Source organism: Melospiza georgiana, chromosome 3 (genome assembly GCF_028018845.1).
Source record: "Melospiza georgiana isolate bMelGeo1 chromosome 3, bMelGeo1.pri, whole genome shotgun sequence".
Lineage (NCBI taxonomy): Eukaryota > Metazoa > Chordata > Aves > Passeriformes > Passerellidae > Melospiza > Melospiza georgiana.
The window spans coordinates 54,962,531-54,987,927 of NC_080432.1; the positions used below are offsets into that span (position 1 = coordinate 54,962,531).

Sequence of the window (25,397 nt, forward strand, 5' to 3'; positions counted from 1 at the left end):
GAAGGACTAAGAAAATGTGAGGTGCAATAATTCTTCCCTAAAGTATACCTGTGATGAATGTCAAACCTTAGCTTAACCATCCTTCCAAGGGAAGGACCACAACTATTAAGAAGTGAATTTTTATCCATACAGTCCCTAGTGTTTCTTTGTCCACAGCTCACCAGACTGCAATTCATGTGGCTACAATGGGGTACTTGTCATGCAGCCACACATTATGCCCGGAAATAAATTCCAAACTGAGCAAGTTTTATGCAACCTTGTATTTTCAAAAGCACCTTACAGTAATCAGGAGCCAAGCATCAATAAAGACTTTTAATCACTGTAGTCTGTGCTATGCTGAAACTAAACACAATCCTATTTCATAAAAACCTGTGGTCATTCAGGAACAACAGTTTCAGCCTGCTTGAGAGGCATGTGTTCCCCCTCCAAATGCTCAGTGCTAAATCCAGTTTTAGGCACTACCAAAACCACATGATCTGACATTGAACTCATCCACAGGGCTGGAGAACAGAAAGTGGAGGTAGCATGCATGTTTCTCTGCAGGAAATCTCCTGGTGAAGTTTGCATGTGAAGGGGACCTCAGCTCCTGGGGCAAAAGTCTCAGCAGCAGAGTTGCAAGAAACTCCTGGCATCCAAATCAGATTTCTTCAGATGCTCATTCCCAGGCTGATAAACTAGTATCAGAAAAAGGTCAACTTTATTATTAAGTATTTCAGGCCCTTCTCCCTCCCCATGTCTTTCCCAAACGAGAGCCTTTCCAAAGCAGTGCTTTGCTCTGAGTTGACCCCAGGCAGGGAAAGGACCTTTGCTCACTTGGCTTTTACATCCTGTGATTAAGGAGAGACCTCAGCCAGCAGGAAGGAATAAGGCAAAGCACTAGATGCTGGAAGCAGCAGTTACTTTATTTGCATCCCAGCCGTCTACATTTGTTCCCACATTTCCCTTCCCTGGGAATTCATTGTGCCTCACCCCAGGAAGCTTTGGCTTAGTGTGAAATGAGAGACAGCTCACAGCAACAGGGAGACAAGGAGAGCACAATAAAATAAGAAACCTGTGCTGAGGATTGTGAGAAGCAAATGATAGACATGCACAGGCGAGGCTGATCTGAATTCCTGGGGGACCCAGGGGGAGTGAAAGACCGCACCATCCCCATCTGCTCCTTCCTCTTTCCCCACTGAAACCCGGCACCCAAGGATGGAATAAAAGCAGAGAAAGGGGCATGGGAAGCTGTCAATATGCCACAGGGCAAGGAAGGAAAGAAATAGCGTGGAGGAGATTTAATCAGTGAGTGGGCTGTAGTGGGCTGTAAAATTCCAGCTGTGGTGAAACCTATAGCAGATACCCCCCTGCACTCTCATGGACACCTGAAATGCCATGCAGAAATCCTCCAGTTCTTAGAAGAGGACAAAGCTCTAGAGAAAGCCCATCATTTTGTCAGTGTTTATGAATCTGTGCTCATACCTCGCCTATATTCAGGTTAATGAAGTCCTTGTTTTTCACACTCAGTGCTTGGAATACTCCTGCAATGAGAGAGGGACAGCAGTGCTATAAATACACCTCATTCATATTCATACACGAGCTCTCCCGCCCACAACCACGGACAGACGGACGAGTGGCCATGCCAGGGAGAGGGAAGGCCTGGTGCAAAGGCAGATTGCTTAGGATTGCTTGGTGGTGGTAGCTCCTCTGACAAAGCAAAGTCCTTGCAAGAGGAAATGTCTTGCTGACTGAAGGCCTTTAGGCAAGGGTCACTTCAGGACTTGTCTGGAAGAGGTGTCCTGATTCTGCTAAACAGTCAGATTTGGAGCATACTCTGAAATCAAGCCAAGCAATTTGCATTCCTTTAAAAATCTTATTTAACTTCTATCTCTCTAGCAATAGAATTTAATAATTCTATTGCTACAGTCAAGCCAGAAAGTAAAGAGAAGAACAAAACAAAAAAAAAATCAGTGAAGAAAGTTGATTTTTCTTCTCATAGAGTGAATTGGGTTTTATTTGAATTCTCAGCCACACTAGTGGTCACTTTATGCAGCCATTTATCCAGCCTTTTCACCAATCTCTACTACTGCTGCTTTGTAATGAGAGTGACCCTGTGCCAGAAGTGAACTGAGACCTTGGGTGCCTTGTACAGGGAACCACATCTGAAGCCAAAAGGGAACATGTTGTGTAAAAGGTACAGGAGATACCTGCCCAAGCACATGTCAATTTTCTCTTTCCATGAGGCACAAGTAATATTTGAACCTTGAACTTGTGTGATCCCAAATAAAGCTCCTGGGTGAGCCACAAGAAGGGTTACCATGGACTTTACCAGCATTCTTCACATGCCTTCAACATTGCTGCAGAGTTTATGTAGCAAGCTGTATTCACATGGGGAAATTTTCCATTGGCAGCAGAACATTTTTCATGTTACCGGAGAAAAGCCACCCTAAATGCAAATGCTAAACACAGCTCCTTTCTGTTAGCCTTGTACTCCATCTCAGATATTGTGCAACATGCTCAACAGCCAAAAGCAGAACAATTTCTTTCTCAAAGGGGATGAAATTCCAGAGGAAGGAGATACTCACGACTCGCATTCTCCAGGCGTATTAGGCAGTTCAGAAAATCATCAAATTCAATCTGGAACTGCTCATCAGAGTATCGGAGGACAATCAGTTGCAGCAGGTAATTGTTGAGCTGGTATCCTTCCCAAAGACACACATAAAGAAAAGGTGAGCAACCTTACATGTCAGGGGGAATCTACAGATCTCTATTAAATAATCTTGAAAGCCACTTAATGGGAGGATACTCGGTGGCACACATCCGTCCAGAAAGAGATATAACCACAAAGTTCCTTAAGTCTGCAATGAATAGCAAACTCTGAACAAGAAACTTTTCAGGCACTGCAGTTTCTAGTCCATGCACACTATGATGTATGACAGACCATTCTGTCTTCTTGAATTCGGAGGGATTTCTGTAAAATTATTCTGCTTTGATAAAAATAAGTTGTGATGAAATACTAATGCAGTGATGTCTCTTCATGGCAGCTTACTTGCTATTCCTTTAACTCTTGAATGTAGATTGACTCTGAAGTGGTCTGTTTCAAGGTCTAACTCTACACATGTGCAGCCCTGCTGAGTTTAACAGAGCTCAAGAAAATACAGAGATTATTCTGACTGACTGCCTTTCAGGACTGGGGGTAACTGGGGCAAAATTTCCCTATTCAATGTGCCCAGGTTCTCCTCCTTCCTTTTTAGGAGCAGCTGGCCTGTGATTGATTGTCCTCTTCACTCACACTGATTGGCCCAACAGCTTTCCCAGATAAAGTGCAGTGCTTGTCTTACCTGCAGCTTTAAGAGCACCACGAAGCTCATAAGAGGACATGGAGCCAGATTTATCAAAGTCAAATTGAAGGAAGATACTCTGTTATGAAAGGAGCACACAGAAAGCTCAGTACTGGCATATGAAAGGGATAGGAAGGCAAGGTGTTTATCTCCAACTGCACAGTATAAGCATTTAAGAAAGGTGCTAAGACTTTGGTCTAGATCCAGTCTGATTTTGTAATGGAGGAGCAAATCTTGGTCCCAATTCTCTTGTCATATAACAGGTTGTTGTGACTTTAAAAAGTACTGCCAAATGCAAGCATTAAAAAATAATGAGTTGTTCTTGATTAAAAATGTCGTGATTAAAAAAAAAAAAGTAATTTTAACTGGAAAGATGTATTGTTCTCTGTCTTTTAACTCTTAACTGACACATTCTCTTAATCTTCTTTAATGTTTTTCTCTGTAGTTCTGAACACCAGAGACAAATTTTAACATGATGTTAATATTCTCACTTACTCATTTGCTTCTAAGTATAAAAGAGCTGAATAGCCACATTCATGGTACAACCAAGAGAACTGGTCAAACAGTTTGAGGTTTGACCTATATATTAAGCAGTTTTCAAGCTGGAGTTAAATTCCATCCTTTTATTGAGACGACAAATACAACTCTCCTTTGGAATATGAGTTATTTGGAGCTGTCGTCACATTCAGCTTAAAATTTTCCAGCAAATATATGTGCAAATCTTCCTACAGGATACAATGATTTCTCAAGCCACTTACTGAAACACAATGTGTCCTTTGTTAAAAGAGATGTGGCATTAGTAACCAGAAAAAGTGTTGGCCATTTTTGATGGGCCAGATGAGAAGCAAAGAACTGCATATTTTGAATGCTTTGGTGAAGCACGAATTCAGAAAAACCTATTAATGGCCATAAGGAAACAATTATAATGTCTTTTATTTGAATATTCAGTCTGTGATTGATTCTGCAAGCCTACTTATTCTTACTGCCATATACAGTGGCAGAAAAATATGTTTAAAATTAGAATCAGCATTTTCCCAGACTTCAGCACAGTTGACTCCTGAGAGATCAGTAATGAAAATGCAGGGGCTTAGGAAATGATTGTTTCCTACTAGTCATGAATCATCACTTTCTTCTGTACAACAGCAGTTATGGAAACTCCTTAAGTTTCCTTTTGAATGGCTTGCTTTTTAGTGTCCACTGCATTCTTTATCCCAAACATAGTTGATTCGTTTACAAAAATCTCAGTTATTTCCAGAAAACCATTATGGTTTATCATCATGGAAAGCTAAGAATGTCTCTGACTATCCAAAACAAACCCCATGCTTTTAAAACATTTGTTTTGTGTTAAAATTCATGGCTTGAACACACTCCTGTCTCCATTTTTGTCTGCTTTTACCTAATAAACTGTTTGGGAAGTAGCTAATGAAATGGAGGAAAAATTACAGTGGATAATGTCACCTACTATCCATTTCTTCAGTTTTTCCCAGAAAACTTTGAACTCACTGAATTCCAGTTTCCCATAGCCATTGGTCTGGTAATACGAACTAAGGAAAAGGACTTGTTATATGAAAGTCCAAATTCAGTCTGAACTTATCAGAGTAGTTCCCTTAAGAAGAAAATGTTGACTGGAAAGCCTGTGGTGCTGCTGAAACTGGCTTTGGAATTTCTCAAAAGGTAGAGCTCCAGCAGTTACAGTCATGCCTGTGGCTGTGATACTGGAGGAACATTATGTGATATAAAAACACAGCTGAGCAATTCAGGCACTACATGAGGAAGAAAGATTATTCTAAGGCAAGAACAGTTTTGGATGTAAATGGGATATAAATGACTCAGAGAATTAAATTACCTGATTAAAACAATTTGCTACTGTACCCAAAGGAGTTAGTCAACCAATGTGCTCTTCAGTATTTTTATCTAGAGACCAGGCTCTGTTGCAATGGCTCAGCAAAAAATTCATGGGAGTAGTGGGGTGAGACTGGCAAAATCTGGTCCTTGTGGTCTGAAATAAATGCCTGTATAGCAGTTCTAGGAGGCAATGATTAGATCTGCCTGGCCTTCCCTCTGCCTGAAGCGAGGGACTTATTTCACTGAGTTACTGATGAACTGAGCACAGTTCATTTTGAGGATGAGGCACCTGTTCTGAAATGCTAAATAAGGAATGGTCCCATTCCCCTTCCTTTTTCCATCTTGCCAGGACAAAGCCCTTGCTCAGATGGACACTGGCTCAGTGAGCATTCACAAAGGTCAAAACATGCCAAACGGGGTCTGGCTATCATCTGCTGCTATTTGAGCTGGTGACATTATTGAGGGCACCCACAGATCCCAAGGACATTCTCACTTCTGCAAAGGGTTTTTTACCCAGCCAGGTTCTTCTTCCCAGGATCATGTAGAACTCCGTCCTTGCTCCTCACCACCCCATGGTGACAGTTGCCAGGGAATTCAGTAGCATGTGACACAGAGGAGACTGTGCCAGCATTGACTTGGATTTTCGTTTTTATGGTTTTGCTCTTCAATTGTGCTCCAAATAGCATGGCCAGAGTGGGATGATTGTGTCTGCATTCCTTGTGCTTCCAAAGCAGAGGAAGAGATGTCTCCCCATTTATTCAAAACTATGCAGAGATTTGCTTGGAAGCATTGCAAATCATGGAAACTATTCAGTTGTATCCTAAATAGCAAACCTAGAACTGCTGCCATGCTCCAGGGTCAGGCACAGGCCCTGGCTCTGTGCCAATACCATGTAAGGATGAGATGTGAACATGGACCAGCTCCCTACTGAGCCTTGGTTTTTAAGCAAGGAAATTTAGGACTGGTCCCATTTCTCATTGCATGTGTAGAGTGATTAATCTGCAATGAGTTTTAATATTATAAACTAGCTTTAATAGGATAAAATTCTGTCTGCTTTTGTTTTCTCTAAATGTTTTAATGGATATTACCTCTGTCATGGACTGGGGCAACAAAAGCAAAAGATAAGAACATCTCAGCTGAACAAGCAAGACATAAACCAAATATTAGATACTTGCCTTGGTAGGACTGTTTTGTCTTATGTGTAACAAAACTGTTTATTGGGAAAGCATACTGCAAAAGCAGCTCTACCTGTGGAGAAGCCTTGCTCAGCAAACTCAGCAGGAACCAGAACTCTGCAAAGGACAAATCTGGTGGGGAAGCACCAGGGCTGTGATTCACCTCACCTGGTGCCTGAGCAGGCATTTATCACCCCTCAGTTAGGTACAGCCAGAAAAATTAATTACACCACCCCTTTTGCTATCTACAAAGGAAGTCTAGAAAGCTGGCTTAGATGTAGACACCTACACCACAAATGCCTAAATTTGGACAGACAACTCTCACCCACATGTCTGTTTCCTGGAGTCCCAGCAGCTAGCTGAAAGACCAGATTTTCCAGTTTTTAAACTGACTGTCAAAAAAGAGCTTTGATATCAGCAATTTTCACCACTGCTGATCCTTAATTTCTGACCCATAACTTGCATGTACAACTCTGCCTGGTGAATTTAGCCTTCCAGACAACAGACTTTTCTTGAGTTAAATTTTCTAGGTCTCTTTCAAATAAAAAACAGCTTGAAAAGTGCACTGTTCTATTCAGAAGTAGCTTAAGATTTACTTCTAAAGGTGGTCAGCATTAAAGCATCTGCCTCTAAGTCTGCAATATAAAATAGTTTGTGCTGAAACTCTTAACCTTAAATTTCTAAAATAAAAATCAGAATAAAACAGTCACGTATTTTTCTTTTCTTTGGGTAGTGACCTGCCATGACATTACCAAATCCATTTCTGACATCCACGACATATAATGTTATGGACAATTATATTCATTCTTCATTTAGCCTCACAGGCACTTATTTGAAAGGATACATCCATAAGAGAAATGATATTTCGGCATGAAATGAGACTTAAGTTCTTGAATTTTATATTCTTTGCTGAAAAAGAGCAATAATAAGAAAGAAATCATGGGCAAAGCTGTCTTTTATAAGCAGAAAGGAGAAAATAGGACTCATGAACAGAGATAGCTGAGTCTTAGTCCTCATTGTGGGAGGGCTGTCAACTGGAAGGTGAAGGCAACTCTCACCACAGAGAAGTCAGTCCAGACAGAAGATGCAATTACTGGAGACATGAAATACTGTCCTTGATTTGTAAATCAGAAGATGAGGTTCAGGGAGTGACATGTTTTCCACTGTACAAAGGGCTCGTAGCAGGATCATGAGCTACATCCAGGTCTTAAAAGTCCCATTCTAGGGCTTGTCCTTCCACAGCAGAGTGGCAGTGCAATAGAGAGCTGGCCTCACTGAGCTCACATGGATCATGCTGGAGGCAGGGCAAACTCCTGGTTAGATCATGCACCACATGCTTTCCTGGCTCTGCCCTCTCTGGCTCAAGAACACCAAGCTGGGGTCGTAGGACAGCCCTGAATTTTCTATATGTGAATGAATTAAATGGCAGATTTTATAAAGTTATATACAACCCTTAACTTAGAAGTTGTCAGCACTTACTTTTTTTTAATACAGCGTTCAGAACATATTCAAGCTCTTCTGCAGATATCGCCAGATCCTGCAGAAAAAAAAAAAAAGTGAAGCATCTATTACTTTAATGTTTCTGTAATCAGATCTACCAAAAACCCCAGAAAATACAAACATCATTAATTTGTACTTTATTGCAACTCAACAAAAGAGAACCATACAAAACCCAGAAAAAGCTAAAAAATGTAAGGGCTGGGTAAATACAGGAGTGCTGCTGTGCATAAGTCTGCCTGAACGAGATCTCAAGTGGGAGCTGTTGATTCAAAGAAAACTCCACTGCAACTGAACACTAAACCAGGCAGGCTTCTTCAGAGCTTGAGTTCTAGCTTTGGTCCTCCTGCTCGCTCACCAGGGACTGCACCCTTATCCATCGAACCATAAGGCATGGTGACATCTGGTGCCCAAACAACACACTACAACTAAGCATACTCCCAAAATATTTTGTTACATGTATCCCTGGCCCTGTAGAGGAGCAGAAGTATTTCCCTTCTTTTTACATCTTGCTCTGACCCGAAGTGTTTTGCACTCACCTTTCCTGAAATCTGCTCAAACAGTGCCCGAAATTGTTTTTCTTCTTCAGTTTCTTGTGAGCTTGGGGTTGGATGTAGAGGCTGCAACACCAACCACACAAGTCCTTATAAGAATTGTAAAACATGACATTTCTCCTGCAAATGTGCACCCCGGACCAATGTACATCTTAAAATAAGGGTACACATGCTTCTGAACTCTGCCAGATCTGAGGCCTCCCAGCCACCTCTCTGCCCAAGGGGAGTCCCCACCCTCTCATTTCCTTCACCTGGGCAAGAGTACAGTGTGCCATTGCCTTGGTCAAAACCAAGAGCACCAAGAGAGTAAAACACCTCTCTCTCCTCTCATCCCACCCTGCACCATTCTGTTTCCCCAGACCTCCAACAACCACAGCACTGTTGAGCTCTCTCTCATGGCATCATTCTGAGATGATGAGAGCAGCAGCCAGAGTTGGCTCACTTCAGCATGTTACCCAGCACAGATTTATATTGCTACAGAATATGGCCCTGAGATCACGGAAATGAAGATGTCGTTGTTCGCTGGGTCCCCGGAGAAGAGTTTTACTAAAGAGGGACAAATTAGATCTTGGCTTAGCTTGTTTCCATGGAAAGGCACACCACAATTAATGGCTTATTTGCAGGGATACATTTAAGCAGGAGCTGACTCAGACCCAGCTGCAATTAGTGCTCAGCAGGCAGACCAAGCCATTGAAAAGCAAAAAGAATTCAATCATTTCAGTAGGCATGTGCATGTGTAAGCATTCCCTCTCAAGTCCTGCGGATACTGAGAAGTAAAATAAAGATATTTGTATGCAAAATTAATTCAGGTCTATTGGACATTCTCTTTCTCCTTATTTTTCACAATAAATAAAATGCTAAAAGATGTGAACAGCCTTGTGGCTCCCAGTGCTAATGGGTGGTGCTTTCACTGCACGTGTGGTGGCTGACGCCACCTCTCGTGCTGGCTGGCACTGACTGCCTTCAAGGGGATGGGAGGCATAACAATTATGATTTTGATTGTTACAGCTCTTTTAAGCAGAGCTTAGCATTTCAGTGACATACACAAAGCTGGCAGTAGTGTAACATTCCTGTGAAATGAACATGGTTTAGCCAAAGACAGCAAAAGCAATGAGTGCCAGCTTCTGCTGAGCTATTCCCTTGCTACTTTAACTCTGTAGACTTACCTCAGGAAGATCAATGGCAACGTTTTCATCTAGATCCCTGGAGAAAACAAAACCTTATTTGGTATCTGAAGGTATTCAACATCTGCTTGGGGTGGAAGCTTGATAATTACCTTTTCCCCAGGTGAATGATAAAATGGGTTTTTTAACGTAACAGGTTATGTTTAGCTAAAATTCATCAAACAAGCAGACTTTTACACTGTTTCAATTTTGGTATAAGCCGTTAGAACAGACATTAGGCAGGATTCAGGGAGGACACAGCTGCGCATGTCATCTGCTAAAGAATTCATCTTATTCTTTGTTCATTATTCATTGTGAACACATTTTTTCCTCAGTATGCTTTTTTAACATAAAATTGTCTTTTGGACAAACTTTGGGAGGAAACAAACAGGAAGCAAACACTGCTGTATTCACAGAGACCCAGACAGTGCCAGCTAGCAACTCTTCCCTGTCAAACATCCAGCAGATTCATCATGGCACACCCTATTTTCCCACCTTCTCAACTTCTCTCAAAATAAGGTTGGGTTTAGCAAAAATGGGCAAGTACAAACAAAAACCCCCAAATGATCAAGAGCTTGCCATGCTGGGTCTCTGCTGTAGGGCTGGGTGCCTGGCAGCCACACTCTCCCCAGCAGCCAACAACCCCATGTGCAGGGGAGCACTGGAGGGCCCAAAGCTTGCTGCTGACTTACTCAGTGATGGCCTTCTTCTCAGAGAAGATCCTCAGGCAGAAATCTGCCTCCTGGTGTGGCTCAAATGTGGTTGGAATGAGAATGTAATCACCCGGTGGCAGCTTGAATCGGTGGGATACTTCCCTTAAATTGATGTAGGTTTTGCTCCTAGCCTTGGAGGCGTGGTACCTGAAGAAGTCTTTGCCCAAGTGTCCATCTGTGCCAGGGCTCTAGGAGGGGAAAAACAGGCAGTGCTGCACAGGCCAGGGTGTGCTGAAAGCCATACTCACCCCCTTCCTAATCACAGAGACAAATTCTGCCTGGCACAAGTGTCAATCCAGGCTGTGATCCTGACTCTCATTCCCTCTCCCAGGTACTTACAGTAATTTAGCTCCCACCTTATGGCAAGGACCCACTACCACTGTCCTTTCTCACCCAGAAGGCAGTCTCAGAGTACTCTGGGATGTTGCCTTCCTACTTAAACATGCCCTGCCATTAAACACCACCATCCCAGATAGGGTGTCACAGAGCAGTGACAACAGATTCACCAACCTCAACCTCACTCGGGGACAGGCATCAGTGTGTGATGTGCCCCAGGATGCTCAGAAGAAGCAATATATTCCCTCTCCCTGAGCTAGGCAGAGGGTAACAGAATGGCTGAGGTGTCTGTTCAAGGAACCCATAGCCCTGTGGGGACTCCTAAATTCTCCTCTGAGAGGACTCCATCCTCCACAGGCTGTGATGTAACTGTTAGGTTACTTACTAAAGGTTATTTTAGGTGCAAGGGCCCCAAAAATGGGGCAGGGAAAAGTTCCAAACAGCAATAGTGCAGCTCCTGTGCTGCAGCAGCAAAGGAGTACCTCATAAATAGAGTAGCCAATGGTCAGCATTTCAGCTCCAAGCTTCTTGAGCTTACGGCGACCCTTTTGCATCAGTGCTGCTATGAATGTGCATCCATCTTGTCCATCATCCTTCTCTGTCAAATGCAGCTTGATTTGTGGATTTGTCCAGAAAGTCTCTGCCAATGTAAAGAACACCAAAGAGTTTCTTGATTCAGAATAATAAATCTCCACTACTACTACAAAAATACCCCCACCAAACCAAAAAAGACAATAAAGATGAGGTTTCACTCAAACTTACTTTTTCCATTAATCGTTATACTTCTTTCCACTAAGCATTGCAAAAAATAAGCCTAATCCAAAAGTCCTTCATGGAACTAGGTGTAGGAAAGATTTTAGGCCTGGGGCCTTATTAAGTTACTATAATTCAAATGAAGTTGTGAGATGAAGTTTTGTTAAAATTTCATAGCAGCAATGATCCTATAGTGCTGGTGCCATTCTACGCTAACAGAGTTCAGACCCACGACACAGCTTCAGAGGCACATAAACATGTTGGCTGATCTGGGCTTTTTGTCTCATTTTAAACTTGCTGCTGCAGTTTAACTGGCTAATTTGAACTTTGTGCTGCTCACACAAATGTCATTAACAGGTAAATCAGATCCAATGAACCTGAGAGCAAAATAAGCAAAGTCTTTCACCACAAAGTCTCAAGTGGGACCATATGAACATTTATCATTTTGTTCATTGCTGGTTTGTTCATTCAAAAAAGCCAGTCACAGAAAGGTCTTATCATTGAAGTACAGCACACTTAAACCACACAGTGGTTTGAGTTTCCTCATTTGTCCCTTTAGCTGGTTCCTGTCAGCTGCACTGCCTTGCACCCACAGCTCTGGCTACAGATCTCCTTCTCTGAAGAGCTAGCTGAGGGCAGGTAAAGATTTCACTGTCTGCTTCTCATTTTCAAACTGGTATTTACTTACCTAGGAAATTTCTACATCCTCCTGCGGTGGCTCCCCGGACCCAGCTTCCTTGGTGGATGGCCACTTCCCATTTGTGGGCAGTGCTGTCTTCCAGGGCATCTGGAGTCAGGTTGCAGATCTCAACTTTGTCAAAATGCACTTTGAAGTCTTCAAACTTCATCCTGAGCAAAAGAAGTGGTAAGGAACAGGCAGCCATTCATCTTTGTGAAGGATGCCCAGCAGAAGTATTTATCCCCCCCAGGGCCAGATCACCAGTTCATGCAGAGTAGTTTTGGTGACCATGGATATATGCCAGCAGGAGAGCAACTAGCTTTCCCTCACTTATACTCTAAGCCTGAGGGTAGCCTTGGTAGTCTGAACTTCCCTCTGTAAAAGAGCTGATGCATTAAGCCTTCATGAGGGTAATTTGACATCTAGATTTGTTCTCTGCTCTGAACTGCTACCTGGAAGAGCCTCCCTTTCTCCCTGGACCATAGAAATAACACACAGAAGTGGATCTCCTCATCCACATAAATGGACATCCACAGAAATGGATAACTTCTGTAACTATCCTTTTCCTCCTGTGGCAGATGCCTAACAACAAAATGGAGTAGCAGGAGAGCAAAAGTCCTCCAAGATGCAAGTTTATCTGTGGCAGAGGCAGACAGGATCCAGCAAGCCTCCAATGTGCCTCGTCCAACAGAGCTAGTTCAATTTTTCTTCCTCATAACAAATAGATATCTGTGGTGGTATTAATTTACACTTGCTGTGGGCCATTTTACAACTTGGTTTTGGTGTGAAAAGAAACAGCAGGGTTTACTTTGCTGAGTTCTGCCCTTTCTTGTCAGCTATTCCCAGATATTGCTAGCCCTAGGCACTGCTTATTCTCACTCTGATGCTCAGGACACTAAAGCAGGAGCAGCATAGCAAAATCTGTCTCTAAATGGCTTGGTTTCCTGGCCACACAATGCAATTTTGGGCTCTTTGGAAATGTACTGCAAAGCAGAGGAAGGGGTAGCCCTTTGTAGATTTGACTTCAAGGAGGTAAAACACCTGTTCTGATTTCCCTAGAGCTGTTCTGGGTTTGTACTTATGAAGGGAGAGGAAGATTCTGACCCTCTGGTCATAGGAGGGAAGGGACTAGGACTAAGAAGCTGATTCCTTAGCCAATCACAAGATGCCCCTTTGCATCTATTAGAAGCACCTGGACAAGACCAATCTAAAATGCTAATACATAGCTAAAACATCTTTGAGGTAGTTAATGAGGTCAAAATGTCCTCAGCCTGTCACCATGAAGATTTTCTTCAGTTCTCACAAGTCCAAAGGACAAAAGGGTTTAAAAAGGGATTTTTTTCCATTAATTTCACTGTTTATTTGATGCCTACTTGCACACTTTTACCTCCATCACATGGTCAGGGCTTAAGTTCTGCCCCGTATTGAGATACTTGCTGTAGTTACTTGGGTTCCATGTAAAGTCTTTGTCTCCTTTACACTCACCATATAAACTACAGCTGTAAACAAGTCAAAAACAGACAAAAAAATCCCACCAAACCCAAAGCCCAAACAAACACAAAAGCTTTTTGAAAAAGCTGCAAATGCCCTAAAGCATTTGCTATGTCAATAGAAAATCACTCGAAATATCTTATGTTAAAATACAGTAACGGAACAGCCACTGGACCTACTTCCCCCCAGCTATCAAAATTTGTGATAAAACATCTTGTGTGACTTAATGTGCTGCACTGTCTATCTCAAATAACTTCTCAGGCCTGAAGCTGAACTTTGGTTTAACTCACAGGCAAAACCTGGAACAGCTCCATTGCATACGTCTCTAGATTTACCTATGTGTAAAAGAATTGAGCATCTGGCCCTAGAAGATGTGACCCAACACATTGTCACCATCAATACAAGGTGTGGGGGAGGATCATGTGCAAGTCAGCCATCTGCTCTATCTGAGATCATGAATTTGGCATGAAGAACACTTCACACTTCTAAAGCAATTTCCACCATGTTGGTTTCTTTTGTTTCCCCCCATTCCATTCCATTCCATTCCATTCCATTCCATTCCATTCCATTCCATTCCATTCCATTCCATTCCATCTTTTCTTCAAATTTTCCACAATTTCACATGTATCTTGGTGCTCCTTTACTTTATGCAACTAGTAGAATGGTTTCTCAGGACTCATTCTTCTCCCAGTGCATGCCCAGAATGAATCTTCTAGCTGATACAGTGCCATACAATGCTCCCTTTTGTACATCTTGCCTTTGTTCATGGGAAGGATTTAAAGGGTGTTACATTCATGGGAGACACACAGTATTTGAAATACCAATGCCATTAACTAAACCGATTTTTGAGGGCTTTTGTTATTAAAACAGGTATAGGCACATAGAAAACACAGAAAACAAAGGGAGCGTTCTACCTGTCCTCTCTTAGGCAGAAGCTGAGAATTTCATCATGCAAAGGTTTCTTCCTTTTTGCTTGTTTTGGCCACTTGCACCTTGATTTCTGATTAGAGTCCCAGACTTTAAGAACCTGTGTCTTACCAGAACTCTCCATCATCCCGTGCTGCCTGAGACAGGCGTCTCTGCTCCGATGGGCTGACTGAGCGCCACTCTGCAGAGCTGCAGGAAAACAAGACCAAGCTTTACTACAGGCATGTGGCAATCCATTTTCCCTGGCTCAGAATGACTGGCAGGACATAGCAGCAGGCTGCTCTTCTCTCACATGTGTCTTATTTGTGCAGCTTACACAAACACAGTTGCATTTAAGAGGTTTCCTGGTCCTGCTGGCACTCATGGTTGCAGAGACCCAATTAATGCAGCCAAAAGCAGCATCAGGCCAAAAATCCCAAAGCTGCTCCAGAGTGGTCTTAATATGAGTTATTGACATTGGGACTGGTCTCAGGTGTTTGGGTTGGAGACAGTAAGGCTATTGGTAAGCCTCAAGATGTTGGTAAGTAAACACTCTCCTTAAACCTGTATTCCATCTGTAGCACCAGCATCTTTTTCACTCTTGTTGCTAATTTAGGGCCAGATGTTTTTTTCAAAATTGAGTCAGTGGGAACTGACTGCACAGAGAGATTCAGTGGAGTAACTGTGGCTCCAGGTTAAGCCTTTGCCTCCTTTACATGCACCCCTTCGACTCCAGCTGTGGCATATCAAAACCAAACAAAAACCTGATAAATCTTTTCAGGAAACGTGGAAGTGCACTAATGTATTTCCAATTTGACATAACAAACTTAAGGAGTAGAAGGCCCCTTGTGTTGTGGTTTTTAATTCCAGCAACCACTGCAATATGTTAATACAGGCTCCTGTATTGACCTGCAAGCCCCTCTGCACCCTGAGTTCCAGAGAGCTTCCCAAGTGCAGAGTCAGAGCTCTGCTTTGCAGAGACAGCCTTTTTGATGAACAGCATAAACTGCCAGATGCCTGTCCTGATCATAACCTCTCCATCTTTTTCAGATTTAAGAACTCATTATACACGTCAATTATCCATGTTTTTCTTCAAGATAAAGGATCTGAGCTGATGTGGACATATTTAATTTACTTCTGAGCCATGATAACGACAGGGAAATTTGAAGTAGTCCTACAAATGGTTAGTTACATGTCTCAGCAATATTAAAGGGCCAGGCAGGTTATGGTTCCTCTCCTCTGCATCTATGTGAATTAAAAAAAAACCTCAGTAGAAAAAGTGAAACAAAAATGAAACAATGAATATGTGAAAAAATATACTGAAAAGTGTGTGCGGGAGAGGAACATAGTGTTGATTTTTTTACCACGTATTTTTTCATTTTGTATTGTTTGCACTTTGTTTACCATTAGTAGTAAGACCTGACTGGTTTTCAGACCAACCCTACTGTGTTTTGGGGTCCTTCCACAACTATAATGGCCATTTATTATTATTAAGGTATTACTTCTGATGTGTTTAAGAAACCCCAAACAATAAACAGAGAGATGCAAGCTATTCAAAGGGGGTAATACATTATCAGTTTCAGCTTATCTGTAGTAGGACAAACTATGGATGTTGTGTTTCAAGTACTACAGCAACAGGCTTGTAAATATTTAATCAATAAAATGTGTAACTTTTACAATTGGGAGTGTATTAATATTAACTTATCTCATTTATATTCATGCATTATTTCTGTTGATTCTAGGTTTTGGGGGCTAAACAACCTTGATGGTGTCCCTGCATTGTGCTGCTTTGAATGTGCTGAGGGGGAGATGCTGTGGGGCAGAAATACTGTTAGGCACATGCAAACTCTTGGTTTGATTTCCCATGGAGCAGCTGGGGCTGCAGGAAGCCAGCTATGGAGCAGAAGCTGGGATGTGGCCTTTGCAAGGCCAGTGTGTAAGGGACAGTGCACTCACTTGTCACTCCAAGGGCCGTTCCACTCCACCTGTCCCCACGGGTTCCTTACCCTGATGAGCTGCACTTGCTGGCCCCTGTAGCTCACCTGGGGAAAAAGGAAATGCAGAAAATATCAAGTGCCAGGATCTAGGGAGCAAGGCTTCCCCAGTGTGCAGAGGCTGGTGTTAACAGCTGGGCAAAAGGTGCAGAGTGCCACTGGAGGTGTGGGAGGGAGAGTTGGACTGGAATCTGGATACCTTCCCCAGGATAACCTCCTCCTGAGGCTGAGGGGACACTCCCTAATCTTTTCCCCAGGTGTCTCCTTGCCCCATGCTGCTGGACATACCTCCTCAATGCCAGTCACAGAGTACGCATGGCCTTTCACAAGGCCAAACGGGGTTCGGGCTTCTGACTCGGCAGCACTGCTGGTCTGGAACAGGGGGAAAAAATGTGAATTAACCTCTCTCTTCAGAGTGAGATCACAAATGGTGCCACCTGGTCTCTATTAAGCACCAGGCTAACCAGTGGCTAACCCATACTACAAACAGAGAACTTGTCTTTCTGCTCAACCATGGTGCAGTGGTCCCCTTTTGGGAAAAACTATGGAAGGTTTTAAACATTGTTTCAAATGAGGTTATTCCAGGGTGGAATTCCTTCTCTGCCCTTTGATTTTGTTTCAGCACCATCTACATTTCCAGACTGAGATCAGGTGTTCAGACTGTCTCATTTCTTGTAAAAAGGCTTTGATGGACAGTGATGGTGGTGAAGGGTGCCATCAGCCAGCTGAGTGTCACACTGCCTAGTTCAATAAAATTTTAACTAGTCTTTGCAAGCAGCAAACTTCATCAGGAGGAAACGTGAAACTCACACCAGAAAACACTGAAGCCCAAAGCTGAGGGCACCAAGAAATTGAGACCCCATTTCTTACTTACATCAATAGAACAGCCCACCATTGAGCATCTTTTCAGGGCTTTTCCTAGGATTTCATAGAAATTGTCAGGAGCCTCCTTAACATCATATGTTTCTCCTATGCCCCCAGTGAAATCCTCCATGGCCTCTATTGTACTGCCACCCTTCAGAGACTCGTAGCTGCCATTCAACCTGGAAAACACACACTGACTGTGAGAACTGCTTTTCAGACATGGGTCTGAGAGCTTTCTCACATGTGTGTAGAATTGCAGCAATAGCACTGAAGTCAAAAACAAGCACCCCAGAGTGTACCCAAGCAATAGTATTGGGGTTTTTCTGCTTTCATTTTTAATTGTATTTTTAATTCATCCATTTCTCTGTATCTTTATGGCCTGGGGGTGTTCTCTCTTTAGTGCCAGTTGTCAGGCTGGCAAGGGCAGCAGCAAATGCCAGAAGCTGCTCACTAGAATTGTGAATACCATATGAACAAACTGTGAATAATGTATGTACAAGTAGCAAATTATATATGTGCAGTGGGACTTACTTGGCATAGGCTTTCTCTAGTAAGGCACTCCAAAATTCATTGAGTTCAGCTGAGTGCAGGAAAACCAGCCGGCCCTTGAAGGTGGGCAATCGGTCATCAATCACGACATCCAGCCACTCGTTGTGCTGCCAAAACTGTTTAGAAAGGATGGTGCATGAGTTTGCTGACAGCACAGCCTTTCCTGAGAGCAGGATTCTGGTGTCCCAGCATTTCTAATGGTAAGGCTTGATTAGATGACTTGTAAACCATCTGTTTCTGCTCTGCCCTGCAAGGCTGCTCTCTAGGAAGGTTGATCTGTCTTAGGAAAACACCAAGGCTAAATGTGTAGACCTGTACTGTAGCTCCTTGCCTGGATTATGTCAATCACACCAGTGTTTACCACATAATTCAAAACTCCTTCAGGACATATGTGTGTTACAGGTACCAGTTCAACTCCTTTAAGGATTTATATCCTAAGTGAGGTGTGTGTGCCCAGGAAAATATGAAATTATTTCTAAAGCTATGTATCTGTTCACATAACAAGAGTGGCTGTGTTTGTGCCTGTATGAGGCTGATGTAGCCTTCTAGTTTGTTTCTCAAAACATGAACAACACTGTAAGCTCATAAATCCTACTTTTTTTGTTGTCTCCTCTGCAGTACCTGTCAGCCTCACTGCAAAATAGACCATGAAATGTAATGACAGAGATGGGTTCATTCTGTGACAGATGTTTACCTTACCTGGAAGTGAAATATTCCAGCATAATCTGGCCCAAAATTTTGATCCAGTGGCACCACTCTTGCTAGTGTTTTTTCATTCAGTGTGAGAGAAGCTATGGCTGCTAAAAGCCAGCAGTCACCTGTGGATTGAGAAAGGAGAAAAAGGAGGAAAAGGGGCCAGAGGAGATGTTAGACAGTTAGCTGCCACTTCCCCTGAAACTCAAAAGACAGCTTGCATGTCCCCAGAGAGGCTGTCCCTGCCTGGCCAGGGCAGACTGTGTTCAGTCTGGAGGAGCTGATAGACAGAAGACTCCCTTGGGCTCACAGTAGCACCAAGTGAAGACCCTTCCCTGACCCTGAATCCCACTGCACCAAGATGGCCCCTGGCATGGATGGGTGGGATCTATCCAAGAAGCAGCCGTGGGCCAGGCAAGCCTGGGCAGGACCTCCAGCTCCACTGCTGCCACCAGCTCCAGAGGGACAACATCCCCTCCTCTGTGAGGACACTGCTGCTGCTGCTCCACACAAACACATCCAGCCAGGGGAAATCACTCACCAAGATCCCCTTGACAAATGTCAGTTCTGGTGGCTCCTCCAACGATAAACTTAGGGTCTTTGACAATGTCCTGCAACAGTGAAACAGAGAAATTACTTAGAATTTCTAAGGAAAATAGGAAAATATCACCATCACTTTGAACCAGACTTCCAGCAGGGCTTACAAACCCTGTGTGCCACATGAGCTGTATTATCCTGCAGCAGTGTTGCCACCACAAAACAAGATGGGGAATCCTTGCTAATTAATTACAGTGTAGAGCAATTAAAGAATCAACTATCCTCATATTTTTCATAATTAGTTGGCTGCTAATGAAAGGCTGGCATTCCTTATTCATCTGTAGGCAATTGTTAAAATATCATAGCACAAACTCATCCAGAAGATTGATGTCAGGCTGCAGCCCTGGTTAACAAGGCTTTTTGTTAGCTTGCTTTCCTCCAATGGCTGAAAACAATAAAATTGGCAATTTACTTTTAACTGAACTAGTAAGCCTTTTATTTACTTGCATGTAATACCTGGAACCTACAGTGTCTGACAACCATGAGATAACTTCCTCCTCAAAAAAGCAAACAACAAGGACAGCTTCAGTCCTGCTAATTTTTAGGAGGAGCTAACACAACCCACCCCATGGGGTCAGAGGTCAGAGGGAATGGTGCTCATGGTGCCATTACAGCAGTTCCCAAGCATTCATTAGACTGGTTTAGTTCAATTACTAGTACCATGGCTGGATAGAAAAATTATAGTGATAAACCAATTAATGTGGCAGGAATTCTTCTCCATTTTCCCATGAACTGTATATTGAATGTAATTGATTGAACTGAATGGAAAAGGGGAGAGGAAAATATCTAATATATTACTGGAGGAATATGCCTGCTGTTAATCAGCCTGCCCTGATACATTCTTGCAGACCCTGTGGCATGAAGCAGATCCTTCTGCCTAAGTGGCAAATGAAACAAATTAATGGGGAGGGCGGGGGAAATAGAAGAGCACATTCAGTCATTTAATCCCTGCCTTTGCCTAGATTAAATTGAGCTGCTTTGCGTTCATATCGCTGCATTTTTTCAGACCATAGGGCAGAATATTGATAGCTTTGTTCAGCTTCCTGCACTTATTGCTGAAGCACCTGCTGCTGGAGCCAGGGCACTCCCCTCAGTGAAGCAGCACCTCTGCTGTGGAGCTCCCCCGGAGGAAACTCGTTTGCATAATCTTTGTTTGCCTTTGCTGGGGAGGAGGTGGTGGCCAGGTTGTGCCTCAGGCACAGGTGCCTGGGGAGGAGGTAGCACAGCACACCATGTCCCCAGAGTGTGGAGCAAAGGGAAGCAAACAACAGCTCCTCCTCACCTGGCCCGCCTGCTAGTTAAATACACTCAGTCTCATTGGGGCTGGGCATGAACAATAAAACCACAGCTCATTGCCTTGAGACATTGATATAGCAATGGCTGATAAAGTAGCTGATGTTCAACAACACACTGTTTTATCTCCATTGCTCTCAGGAGATGTAATTCTCATTGCAACTAATGCATTTAGCTGTTACCAAGAAGCCCTGTGTGTTAGCAAGGGACAGGATAAAAATCCTTTCCACTGACATGGCTTTGATTTGTGACTCATTGTTTGTAACACATCTCTGTAACTCATACATGGAAAAATGTTTTCAATCTCCTGTGTCTAGAGAAATCAAAAATAATTTTTAAAAAAATCAATAAAAAGGAATTGAAAGGGTGTTGACTGGACTTGTGCCACATTCTCTGCGGAGCAAAAGAAAACACACTATAGTTTTTGAGTGGGTGTTGCAAAAATAATGTTAATTTTAAAAGGACTTTCAGATGGTATAATAATGTATCAGGACTTTTGGCATGTTAAAGGACAAAACCCAGCATTCACACACAGCATGCAGTAATTTAAGGCTTCACCTGCACAAAGACTTTGCCTGAAAGTAGGAACATGCAGTCTTCAGAGAGATGAAACACAGTGACCTGTGACTGTCCTGAGGCTGCATTAAAGCCATGTTTCTTTAAACCCAAAAGAAAACAAATTGCATCCCAGTGCCTGTCTTGCACTGGTAGAGGGGATGCATAGAGACCTAAAGCACATTGGGAGTGAGATTGTTTAGGTGATTTCTGTGATTACATTTCTCTGCCTGGTCCCAACCTGTCATACTGGTTGTCCGTGGCTGTTCATACTAGGAATATTTCTTTCTTACTTCCTCCTGTAGACCATAGACTCATCTGAAACTGGTAAAACCCATTTGTCTTCCCTTTTATGGGTTGGGTTTTTCTCTTTCTTCAATTCGTATGTCTACTTACCCAGACACTGAACTGTTGAATTAAGGAAAGGAAATATAGTGAGAAAAGAGTCTTATGTTCTTCAGATCGTTCTAAAATTTTGATAAAGGGCAGTTTGAATTTGTAATTAAAAAGGATTTAAAAGGATTGCTAAACAAAATCACTACCTGTCTGAATCTGGGAGCACTTCACTAATGTAGAAAGTCAGATATTCTTCTGATGCAGATCCAGGTAGCTCACTGATTGCAGTGGGAGATTTACAGAGTAGTGCTAGTTGAAGGTCTTGTTCATGCTGCTACAAACATGTATATATGCAGATATATGCATGTCAAAGTAATGAGAAAGCCTTCTCTACTCTCATTACTAAAGATTAAACTCTCTACTCTCATTACTAAAGATTGTAAATCAGAATATTTAGATTATTTGTCCCTGCAATCACCCTCATGTACTGTGCTACACTTCAACCAAGCTCCTGTAAAATACTGGTGGGAGATGCAGTAAAAACCAGTCACCATGAAAGAAGCTGGAATACAGATACCCTGCACAGAGGCCATGATTTTGTGCTCAGCCTCTCCAGCTGTGGCAACTCACCTGGCACATGCTCCAGGCCAATGTTCCCTTTGCAAAGTAAAATGTGTTAAATTGAAATTGTTACACCACCTCTATTTTGCTGCTGCTCCTGATGGATAATAGAAATGAAACTGATTTAGTTTAAATGGTGAGGAGCCAGAGCAGAGCATAACTAATACCCTGTCCTTACACATCCTCTCAGCCTCCCCTGAGTTTTATTTCTCGCTGTGCAGCTCACAAAAGTGCGTGGGGGAAACTGGAGTGAAGGCAGATGCCATTTGAGGTAACTTACTCATCCTGGAAATGTTTCCAGTTCAGCACACAAAGATCCTGAAGAAAACAGACCATTCTCCACTGCCCCTGCATACTGTACACAAGGGCACACAAACTCTCAACCACTCCTGGTCACATGTTACACCAGATTTAACTATTCTGAGCCCTGAAAAGACAAAACTAGCACCTGAGAGCTGGGCAAAGGAAAACCATTCTTTAAGATTTAGTGTCCATTTTTGATGTCTCTCAGCCCTCTAGAGTCACCACACCCGAAGCATCTCAGCCTCACAGCCTCTCCTGTGCTGGGAGAGAGCCCCACAGAACACCTGGCTTTCTGGAGCACACATAGGCAGCAGTGCCTGTGGAGGCTGCACTTGGCATGTGTTGGGGTCTCCAATTTTTTTCACAACTGAAACTTGTCCAGGAGTAACAGCTTTAATTCTGCTCTGTATCAGCACTATGTTAACTATCAGATGCTGAGGCACTGAATGCTTATCACTGGGAATTAAGATAATTTAAGCCCTTCTTTAAGCTTACTTTGCGCTTTCTCTCCCTTGGTATCACTATCACCAAAGAAAAGTTTTTTATAAAGGAAGCAGCTCCCAGACTATGAAGAAAACCCAGAATAAACATCAGTCCTTAGCAAAGAAATGAAATGTTGCCACATTTTTTTCTGTGGTTATTAGTTACAGGGTGAAGTGAGAACAAGGAACCTGGAGTGATGCTGGGTTTATGATCTGAGAGCATATGACTGGTGCAGCTTCAGGCTCCCACTGTGTTATTAATGGCTGTTATGCAAGATGCATTAAGAGAAACTCACTGAGCCCTTGGCTACTGCTGAATGGCTCAGTAACCACGGCATGCAATTGTAATCTCTCAGTGTTCCCTGATGGAAGTGAGCAGGTAAGAGTAAGACTCTAGTACTGTCAAAAGGTTTGAATTTTTGAAGTTGATCTCACTTATGAATTTCCTACATTAACAACACTCAATTTTACACAGTTAGAACATTATCATAATGTATTTTACCCTTAATTCCCTGCGTGCCCTCTTACTTTCATCTTTTGTCTGGCAATAATGTAAGAGAGAAGCTGATTACAAGTCCTTTATGCATGCACATAAATACACATGCATAAGTGTGACTGTACAATGAGCTACACCTGAAACATGGGGCGAAGCCTTCCAGCCCTTTCATCCTGCAGCTTGAGCTCTTTGTGGGGGGCATCCAATCCTGAACCACTGCTCCTGAGGTGGGAAGGGTTTCCCCCCATGTCACTGATAGGTTGGACATGATATACACACACATGATCAGGGTCTAAGAAGAAAAAAGTTTTTATTCTGCGTGTTATCTAGCTTATATACTCTTAACAAAGCGTGATCTTAACTCATTAACTACATTACAATAACTTATTATATTCATTGGTGTAAAGCAATTAACGTCAATATAATTGGCAAAAGTTTTACAGATACACATCTACTTAAGCATGTAGTCTAGCTTACAAAATTTTCATGTATCTTTTCTAATCAGTTTACATGCTGACAGCTTTCTCTTCTTCTTTGCTATAGATACACCCGAAAATCATCAATTGTTATTTTTTCTATTAACTCAGCTTTGCTTGCAGGCTAGCTGTCAAGCCTCTCCATACTCCCACACTTCATCTCCACATCTCCCTGAACAGGGGGTGCTTGGTGCCCTCCGCAGCCCAGCTGCCTGACCTCGGGCGGGACGGGAGGCGCTAATACAAGGGCATACTCACCCCAGGCCTCTTCCAGACGAAGGGAATGGCTGGGTTTTCACTGAAGAAGAGAGATGAATTGCAGGCGGGGAAGTCGGGGTCCTCGAAGAGGACACCCCTGCGCAGGCACTCCTGCTTCAGCTGCTCGTAGCCCTTTCCCGAGCTGTGCGTGCCTCGGGCACCGCCGGGATGCGCAGCCGGCCGCGGCTTCGAGTCCTGGTGCAGGTAGGGCATGTCTGCCTCCCACCTGCCCCGAGAGACAAGGCTTAGCCGCTGGTGGGGACAGAACGGATGGGAAAAGAGAGGGGAGCGAGCATGCCTCACGTGCCTTGTGAAGGACGAGGGGCTGGGAAGGGCTCTGTGGTGGGGGAGCCGGCAGTATCCTCCAGCCTCCTCCGTGTCACCTCCTTGAGCGGCTGCTGCTGAGCGAGACTGACCTGCACAGCACCAGAGACAAACACCCTGAAAGCAAACAGGGAGGGAAGGCGGCCGGTCCCGGACACCCAGGGAGCGGCCCGGGCTGCCCTGTCCTTCCTTCCTTCCCGCGGCTGCCGGGGTGTGCGGGTGTGAGGGGTGTGCGCGGCCCTGGCACCGCTCCCGGCCCGGCACGGCCCGCGGGAGGCTGCCACGGCCCGGGGTGGCTCCGAGGTATGCAGAGCTCAGCCTGGGCCATTGGGCTGGGCTTGGGAGGGAAACCAGAGCCCACGGCAGGCTGCGAGCTTGCCTGGCTCTCTCTCCCGGGCGGGAGAGCGGCCTGGGCTGCCTGCGGCCCGGCTGCCTTGGCGGGCAGGCGTTGATCCCGGGGGACGTCATGCAGGAGGGACAGCAGCGACGAGAGATGCCGTGGCCGTGGCCGCTCTGCTGGCAGGGTGCAGAGCGAGGGCTGGGTGTGCACAAGAGGGGTGTGCAAAGCTAGTGGGGAGGACTTGGAGCAGGATACATCCTGGGCGTACACAGCAAGAGCATTAGAAAATCCCCGAGAAGGGATTCTGATGCGCTGCACACTGAAGGAGTGTGCACTGTATGGTGTGATTTTAAAATAAATACTGATTGTCACTGATTTCCAGGTTTCATGATCTTGTTCATCTGAAGGGTTTGGAGCACAAGTCTTATGAGGAGCAGCTGAGGGAGCTGGGGTTGTTTAGTTTGGACAAGAGGAAGCTCAGAAGGGCCTTATTGCTCTCTACAACCACCTGGAAGGAGGGTGTAGCCAGGTGAGGCTCCTGTCCCAGGTAACAAGCAGTAGAGCAAGAGGAAATGGCCTCAAGCTGCACCAGGGGTGGTTTATATTAGATACTGAGTAAAAATTTCTTCATGGAAATTGTTGTCAAGCATTGGAACAGGCTGCCCATGGAAGTGGTGGTGTCACCATCCTCTGGAATATTTAAAAGATGTGCAGATGTGTGCTCAGGGATGTGGTTTAGCACTTGGCAGTGCTTGGTTGGTGGTTGGACTCAATGATCTTATTA

The 25,397-nt window shown here is 43.8% G+C and overlaps 1 protein-coding gene across 1 annotated transcript; it reads right to left on the bottom strand.

Annotated features, from left to right (window-relative positions):
• Positions 1 to 647: 647 nt before the first annotated feature.
• CAPN9 (calpain 9) lies at positions 648 to 24,162 on the bottom strand. The gene is made up of 20 exons (XM_058020329.1): positions 23,950 to 24,162; positions 19,074 to 19,143; positions 18,539 to 18,657; positions 17,822 to 17,955; positions 17,301 to 17,469; positions 16,715 to 16,798; positions 16,389 to 16,474; positions 14,565 to 14,642; positions 12,045 to 12,205; positions 11,086 to 11,243; positions 10,247 to 10,455; positions 9,558 to 9,594; positions 8,377 to 8,457; positions 7,820 to 7,877; positions 7,185 to 7,249; positions 4,783 to 4,851; positions 3,321 to 3,399; positions 2,565 to 2,681; positions 1,462 to 1,520; positions 648 to 674 (listed from the first exon to the last, which is right to left on the bottom strand). The coding sequence occupies exons 1-20, from the start codon at positions 24,160 to 24,162 to the stop codon at positions 648 to 650; spliced, it is 2,073 nt and encodes a 690-aa protein (XP_057876312.1).
• Between the last annotated feature and the right edge of the window lie 1,235 nt (positions 24,163 to 25,397).

Excerpts from the sequence above, each read along its gene's own strand:
- CAPN9 (XM_058020329.1), bottom strand. The coding sequence starts at position 24,162 with ATGCCCTACCTGCACCAGGACTCGAAGCCGCGGCCGGCTGCGCATCCC. Across the intron at positions 8,458-9,557 it reads TTGCCATTGATCTTCCTGAG|CCTCTACATCCAACCCCAAG; the intron begins GTAAGTCTACAG and ends TTGGTGTTGCAG. Across the intron at positions 675-1,461 it reads TTAACCTGAATATAGGCGAG|TTTATCAGCCTGGGAATGAG; the intron begins GTATGAGCACAG and ends TTCTGATACTAG.